Source organism: Artemia franciscana, chromosome 15 (assembly GCF_032884065.1).
Source record: "Artemia franciscana chromosome 15, ASM3288406v1, whole genome shotgun sequence".
Lineage (NCBI taxonomy): Eukaryota > Metazoa > Arthropoda > Branchiopoda > Anostraca > Artemiidae > Artemia > Artemia franciscana.
Window position 1 is genome coordinate 35,173,856 of NC_088877.1, and position 8,188 is coordinate 35,182,043.

Genomic DNA, 8,188 nt, shown 5'->3' on the forward strand with positions numbered 1-8,188 from the left:
AGGCAGAGTAAATTTCCATTTGTTATTGTCAAAACGTTACTGCCTACTTGATTTCTGTGTTCAGTTCAATACATCAAAGAGTATGCAGTAATGTAAACTGTAGTTCAGTAATACAGTAAGGAACTTTGCATGGAATCAAATAAAAATCGAACTTTTCAAAATCAATAATTCAATTACATATCTATTTTTAGGCTACAGACTTTGTTAAGGGTAAATTTTAGTATGTCCATGTATTTTTTTTTCCATTGGTGGAGTTGAAAGAATTGTAAAAAAAGGAATAATTAAGAAAATTAATTATGGAATAAAAGACGTTTCAGTCAAAGACAGATAGTTAGTGCACAGGGGTGAAGATATGATTTATTGTTGTACAGCTCAACAAAGTTTTGACTCTTGGCCAAAACTTCTTCTGAAGCTTGCATGTGAGGAGGCGTTTGGTGTTGATTTTAAAATTTTCTTGCTTGGATCTTCCCCTTTTTTAAAAAGGCATAAAGGAGTAAGTTTCACAGTCCTTTAAAGAAACAAGAAAATCTTATTTAGTTTTGAGACGTCTAAAAGCTTGTTGAAAATTAAATGATATGGGAATTGTATTTTAAGTAGATTTATACCTGAGCTTGGCAGCTGAAGCCAGAAGAACTCATCTACCATGGATCGCAGCTTTAGCCCGAAAAGTTTTATCGTTGCCGGCGACAAGTGCAGCAGCAGAAAGAGTTTTCAGTGGTGCAGGGCATATAGTCACTGCCAAACGTTCGATGTTAGCTCCACATCGTGTGAACAAGCTCATTTTTATACGTGATAATTACAAGGTAGTCAAAGCTTTCATAGGAATAATTTAGGCTTTTGCACTCAGCTACAATGGATCTTTTTTTCTCTTCTTTTTTATTATTACGTATATTCAGTATTAAAGGGTATTTGGTTTTTGAACACGGATTCCAAACTCTCAATCTTATGAATAGTCCACCACTCATATTTTCTAGTCTACCGCTTGCTGAGTTAAGAGTAAATCTCATGATCTAGAAACCTCCGCTAGTTTTTCCAAAGTCATGTCGTAAGGCGAATATTGTAGATCTAAGTAGCCTATCTATAAACACCGCCTAAACACTCGGGCAAGATATTACATAACTAGGTAACGATGAAAGAAAGAGAATTCAGGGCTTAAAAATATTGTGAAAAACGCTAAGAATTTCTATAAAGACAGTATTAAAATTACAAAGAAAATTGAAAAAGTTACTGAAAAATGCCTTAAAAATTGCGAAAACGCCGAAAAATTGGCAGCGCGCCGCTGATAGTGCTTCGGTGGCGCGCCGCCAAAAAAAATTCGGCGCGCCGGCAGTGCACCGCCACCGACATAAATTCTCTCCGCCGCCGCCGAATTTCGATTCGGCACGGCTTCGGGGACTAGAGGTGACACACGCTTCTTAAATGTGTTTACAGTAGGATGTAAAGCGATTCGGTATAAAATTAACTCCGCCTGTCATTGTCATGGAAAATGCCAGCCTGTCCCAAGCCAGGATGAAGGAGGAGGTTTGGGCGACAGGTTTGCTACCTGTCCCTGTAAAAAAGCCCCAGCAACTGAAACGTCGATAAATGCCTCGGAAAAATTATCTTCCGCCCTGATAACGAACCCAGCACGCCCCCGGACACGATTATTGACTGCGAAACAACCAACAAAAATTGGCTTCTTGAACGTGAGAACAATGAGTCAGTTATCAAAAACTGAGCAATTTCTCAGAGAGATGAAGCAATATAATATTGACATACTAGCCCTAAGCGAAATACGTTGGAAAGGGGTAGGCCAAGAAACACTAGATCATGGATATGTACTGTTGTATAGCGGAGAGGACAACCATCATCAGGCAGGTGTAGGACTTATGATGTCCCCTGCAGCACACCGAACAATGCTGAAATGGACTCAAATAAACGAAAAGATCTTGTTTGCACGATTTGCTACAATACACACTAAGCTTTCGGTCATTGTATGCTACGCTCCTACCAATGAGGCGGATGAAGATGTCAAAGATAGCATCTATGAAACCTTGCAAGCTGTCACCAAAGACATCCCCAAACATGATGTTCTATGTGTTGTTGGTAATCTGAATGCCAAAGTAGGAGCCGATCGCAATTACTGTCTGGAAGTCCTAGGACCGCATGGACTTGGCCAGATTAACGAAAATGGTGCATTACTAGTAGACTTCGCGCTAAGGAATGACCTTGTCGTTGGTGGGACACTCTTTGAGCATAAAAATGTGCACAAATACACATGGACATCTCCAGATGGTTCAACGTGAAACCAGATTAACCATTTCCTGATCACCAGAAGGTGGCATACAAGCCTGTTAGACGTGCGTGGGTATAGAGGAGTAGACGTGCCCAAAAGAGGACACAGCAAGATCTGAAGAAACTGTACGACACGGACAAGCTACAAGATCAAAAAATCCGCCGAGATTTCTGTATCTCTTTATGGAACAAATTTGATGCCTTGGCTGTTGAGGCAAATGACTCAGAAAGCGTCGAAGAGAAATGGGAGAAAATAAAAAGTGCATACACGACGATTGCCGCAGAAAAACTAGGTTTCCGAAAGAAACCAAAGGAAAGGTCGATCTCTGACATAACATGGAAACTGATTGACGAACGAATGGCACTCAAGCAAGCCATGCTCATAGATACTACAAGGTGTTCAGAGCTGGCAACAAAACAATTATACAAAGAAAAAGATAAAGAGGTAAAAAAGAGTACAAGAAAGGACAAGAGACAGTTCCTTGAAAAGAAAGCAGCTTCAGATGAAGAAGCGACTAGGAAGGGTGACTCCAAGACTGTCTACTGATTGACAAATGAGATGGTAGGAAAACAAAGCAGCCGAATCACCCTTTTAAGGACAAAAATGGAACAATTATATCTGATCCAGAAAAAATTGACGAGAGATGGGCTTCCTATTTCGAGAAACTTCTGAACAGACCGAGAACTTGTGACCAAGCAAACGTACCTGATATCCCTTTTATGTATTTAGACGTCAATACAGATCCTCCGAGTGCTGAGGAGATCATGCATGCAGCAAAGAAGTTAAATAATGGACGAGCCCCGGGTACTGATGGTATTTCAGCAGAAATTCTGAAGCACTAAATTAGTACCTGCATATCTATTTGGCTTTCTCTCTTCACCAAAATATGGACCTTAGGGAAGGTCCCAAGAGATTGGATTAGAGCCATTATAGTCAAACTCTTCAAAAAAGGAGACTTGATGAACTACCATAGCTGGAGAGGCATCAATCTTCTCCCTGTCTCATCCAAACTATTAGCCTCCGTCATTTTGCAGTGTCTGCAGAAAGCACTAGACGCAACTCTACGAGAAGAGCAGCATGGTTTCAGAACTGGAAGATCCTGTTCTGATCTAATATTTGTACTAAGAATGCTTGTCGAAGAATCAAAAGAATGGAACAAGAAGCTCTACCTCCTATTCATTGACTTAGAAAAGGCACTTGACTCAATTGACAGAGACTGCTTGTGGAGAGTTTTGAAATACTACGGAATTTCCGAGAAAATAATAGATATGATTATAGCGCTTTATGAATAATCGGAATGTCGCGTAAAGACCGAAAGCGGTACAACCAGATTTTTCAAGATCATGTCTGGTGTTCGTCCAGGATGTGTACTTTCCCCCATGCTCTTTATAATTATAATGGATTATGCCCTGAGTTTCGTATCGGGCTACGGAGTAAAAGTAAGCAACAAGCAGCTGTTTGATCTGGACTTTGCGGACGACGTTGACCTTCTCGAAGAGTCTAAAGAACAGTTGCAGCAGCTGCTTGACACTATTACCGAGAATGCAGAGAATGTCGGGCTAAAACATTGACAAATCGAAGAGCATGGCCATCACAACCTCGTCACTTGTTCTCCATTGCAAAAACAAGGATCTAGAACAAGTCCAGGAGTTCAAGTACCTGGGTAGCTGGATTGATTGTGATGGAGAGATCTCGACCGAGATTAAACGTAGAATTGGACAAGCAACAGGTGCCTTCAATAGATTGAAACCTATTTGGAGAAGTAATAAATATTCAATGCGACTGAAGCTTCAACTCTTCAACAGCAATGCACTCTCAATTCTCCTTTACGCAAGTGAATGTTGGAAAATAAACACCCAGATTGAAAAATGGATCCTTGCATTTGAAAATATGAGCCTCAGAAGAATGTTGAATACAAGCTGGCAACAAAAAATTACAAATGCGGAAATACGCGGAAAAACAGGTCAACCTCCATTCATTGAGTTGCTGAAAAGAAGGCGTTGGACATAGCTGGGACACGTTCTTCGTATTGAAGAGAGCCGCCTTCCTTGAATAACCTATGAATGGAAGCCAGACGGTAGAAGAAAGAGAGGCCGCCCCAAAAATACATTGAGACGAACACATGACCAAGATTTGAGGAGGGCCAGCACCTCACTAATACCTGAATGGGAAGACGTCATCGCTGCAGCACTACTGCAAGACGAATGGAGAGGCATTGTTGACTCCTTATGCGCCACCGATGGCTCTGGAGGAACTAAGGTCTAAGGTTAGGAACTTTATAATAGACGATAAGCCGGTATCTTAATCACATCTCTAAACTATCTGTGTACCACCAAATGAGGCACACATTGGATTGTTGGCAGATAAATTGGGATTATTGTCAGGGTACTTCATATAATAATGTGTGGCAGTTGGCAAGGAGGCAAACATTTACAGCGTTGGTGAAAAAAATTAAGTGGTGAGAAGTTTTTCAAGTTCATTAATGGAAGTAAAATTATTTCTTTTGGATCTATGTATTACGTACACTTTGCTTGCTAATATAGGCCACAGCACTGTCATCGTCCAACCTTCTTGTCTTGGGTCTGTAATCCCTTGGGCTCTTCTTAATACCACAGAAACGTTTCAGTTTTGGGTCTATAACACATACTATCTTTAAAAATTTTGATTGCGTTAATATGTTTCATTGTTTGCATTTCCAAAAACGATCGATTTTTCAGTCGTTATTTCTCGTATATAGTACTCAATAGTATAATTTAGGAAGGATTCTTAAAAAATTCGTTTGGGAAGGGTGATTGCACCCATCACCTCCCCCCCCCCCTTTATACGTGGTTGCCTCAGGTATCTTGCTGCTGCGGTGAATTGTCAGTAGTTGTAGTAGTAGCTTAGCATTAAACTTCTAATTCTCTGGAAAACAAGATTATAAAGATACCGAAGGTAGACAAGCACTAACACCAAGTGGGATTTATTCAGATGTCGACTTGATCAGTTGCAGTAATATTTTTTTAAAACAACTGAGGCCATCTATCATTTTGTAAGCGCTGCAATTTTGAAAGGGATAAACGTTAAACTTAAATTTGAGCAAGTTATTTGGAGAATAATATAAGATGAGATGAATTTCGGACCCCTCTTGACTACATTTAATTTTTCAGTGGCATTGTAATCTTTAGGTGCTTCATCCTTTAGCAACACCTAACCATGGTTTAACTCAGTCATAAATCAAATCAATCATCATTTAACTCAACACTCATTTAAATTAATCACATACAGTTGGTCCCTGTGCAACTGAGCACTTGTGTCAATGAATCCCTGTTTGAGTTGACCCCCATTCAACTCAACATCAATATAGCTTGACCCAATGCAACTCAATTGTCATTCAGCTCAATTCTGGTTTAACTCAACCTTCATTTAATGCAATTTGTTAGACTCAACCCTCCTCAAATTGACAATATAATTAGAAAATGTTATTTGGACTGAATATCAGAAGTGACAAAATTGAATGCAAATGAACTGGTTGTTTTTTATTGGTTAATTCTTATATAAAATACCTTGAATTACATTAAATTGCATTGTCCAGCAAAATAAGGATTAAATCCTGCAGGTTAGTGATGATGATGGTTAGATGTCTCAATAGCATCCCATACAGTTTGCCATGGCTTCAATGACCTTTCTCTGTCAATGGCTCTTTTAAGGCAGCAGTACTAGGGGTAGTGACTGCTTCTTTGGCAAGCAAATTCCATAAACTCACTATTCTGTTAGTGAAGAAGTTATTACATAGTCTAGTGGCAGATATATTCTGCTGTAGTTTCCTACTATTTCCCCTAGTTCTGGCTGATCAATCAAGTTGAAATGGCTTATTTGATAGACAGAGAGTTTGAATCAAGGAGCTTATGCATCATAATAATATCATGCCTTTTATATTTGTAAACAAAAGTAGGGAGTTTCAGTTTCTTCAGATAGGATGAGTAGTATAAGTATTTTGCATCTATCAATTGCTTTTGTAGCCCATATCTGAACTGATTCTAACTTCTGTTGGTCACCTTTGTTTAGGGGGCTAGCAACACACACATGCCAAGCTCTAAATTAGGCCTGACTAATACCTTGTATAATTTAGTCATCACCATAGGTAGCCTACTACTACTAGTGTTTGTTCTTTTTATAATGCCAAGGGTTTAGAGTGCTTTGGCTACAGCTGTCTGTGTGTGCATAGTTAATTTTAATTCTTTATCAACTATGACCCCAAGTCTCTCTCTGCTTCAGACAAGATGATAGTCTGTCTTGATCCATCTATCCCCTACATATGATAAGGGCATTTCTCATTTTTCTTTCCAATGTGGATTCTTTGACATTTAATTACATTGAATTAAAGCCTCTTACCCACTGGAAAAGTACCTCTTGGTCATTCTGCAAAAAGGCTCTCTTATCAGGTGTATCAACAGGTCCAATAAGTTTGGAGTCATCATCATAAAGACTTACTTTATTTTTGACTATGGTTGGTGTTTCATTAATATAAAATTTAAATAGTATTGGTCCCAAGATGGTTCCTTGGGCCACTTAACTTAATACTTCAACTTCTTGTGGGAAGAATACCTATAAATATTTCCATCCTTCGCTTTCTCTCAGAAAGAAACTGAAGCACCCACTCTACAATTTGATTATGTATTCCAATTGCAAATAACTTGGTCCTTAGTTAATGGTGACATACTTTATTGAAGGCTTTTGCAAAATCCAATAGAACCAAGTTTACAGGAATTACTTGATCTAGATGCTCAGTAATATAATCATATGCATCAATCAAATTAGTCTCAACTGAGCATCCATATCTGAAGCCATGCTGACTACTGCTGAGCAGCTTATTGATGGTCAGGTGTCCAACAACAATGTAATTATTCACAATTTCTTCTAAGATTTTTCCAGCTATAAATGTAAGACTAAGGGGTTGATAATTGGAAATGTTGTAGCTATCCCCTTTGTGTACAGGTGTAATATTAGCATTCCAACAATCCTGAGGAATCTGCTTAGCATCAAGAGACTTCTGAAACAAGTTTGTAAAGGAAGGGCTATTTCTGCATGAGGTTCTTTCAACACCCATGGGAGAACTTCATTGGGGCCAATGGATTTGTTAAGATTAAGCAACTTCAGTCAAATCTCCACATCAGAGGCAAGCAGAGTTATTGTTTACATAGGTTCCCCAATAGAATATTCTGGTGCTCCTGGTAAGGGGGCACCATTATGAGGGATGAACACTGACTTAAATTGACTACTCAATTCTGCTTGCTATATCTTTTGGGGTACTAACTGTATTGCCATTCACAAGTAGTTCCATAACTGAGTGTCTCCCTGGTTTTTGAGCTGAAGCATACTTCCAAAATCTCTTTGGGCTACAATTTGAATCAAATGCCATTCCCTCTTCATATTCTGTCATAAGGTTTCTCATGAGATACATAACTTTATTTTGGGCATGTTTAAATTTCTTATAGTTGTCATGAAAGAAGTTACTTTTGTATTTGCTCCAATACTTCTTCTTTTTATGCACTGCTTGCTTGACATTGCAAGTGATAAATGGTAAGGTTTAGGGTCTTCTTTTCCAGCAAATTACTGTATGTTTTTCTGTTCCTTTAATTAAAACCCTTTTTATTTCAAGCCAAGCCTTCTCCATATTCTTAACATCAATGAATGGCCAATCTTAGTGTGCCAATTCTTGTCTGACCTGGTTATAATTTTGTGTACACATGCTCAATCCAATTATCCTTTTGTGGGTACAACCTAAGCCTACAAGTAATTGCAACATGGCCACTTGCTCCAAATGGTGGTTCCTAATTGACCCAAATGAGTATCTCATGCTCTTAGCAAAATTAATAAACAAAAGGTCTTGTAGACTTAGGTTCTGCCCACCTCTATACCTGGTTGGAAAAT

At 38.9% G+C, this 8,188-nt stretch overlaps 2 protein-coding genes across 2 annotated transcripts; both read left to right on the top strand.

Annotated features, from left to right (window-relative positions):
* The first annotated feature begins 1,694 nt into the window (after positions 1 to 1,694).
* On the top strand, positions 1,695 to 2,821 carry LOC136036579 (craniofacial development protein 2-like). Its single transcript, XM_065718882.1, has 2 exons — positions 1,695 to 2,213; positions 2,354 to 2,821. The coding sequence occupies exons 1-2, from the start codon at positions 1,695 to 1,697 to the stop codon at positions 2,819 to 2,821; spliced, it is 987 nt and encodes a 328-aa protein (XP_065574954.1).
* A 413-nt stretch (positions 2,822 to 3,234) lies between these two features.
* LOC136036580 (uncharacterized) lies at positions 3,235 to 3,567 on the top strand. The gene has a single exon (XM_065718883.1). The coding sequence runs from the start codon at positions 3,235 to 3,237 to the stop codon at positions 3,565 to 3,567; it is 333 nt and encodes a 110-aa protein (XP_065574955.1).
* Positions 3,568 to 8,188: the final 4,621 nt, after the last annotated feature.

Excerpts from the sequence above, each read along its gene's own strand:
- LOC136036579 (XM_065718882.1), top strand. The coding sequence starts at position 1,695 with ATGAGTCAGTTATCAAAAACTGAGCAATTTCTCAGAGAGATGAAGCAA. Across the intron at positions 2,214-2,353 it reads CGCTAAGGAATGACCTTGTC|AGGAGTAGACGTGCCCAAAA; the intron begins GTTGGTGGGACA and ends GCGTGGGTATAG.
- LOC136036580 (XM_065718883.1), top strand. The coding sequence starts at position 3,235 with ATGAACTACCATAGCTGGAGAGGCATCAATCTTCTCCCTGTCTCATCC.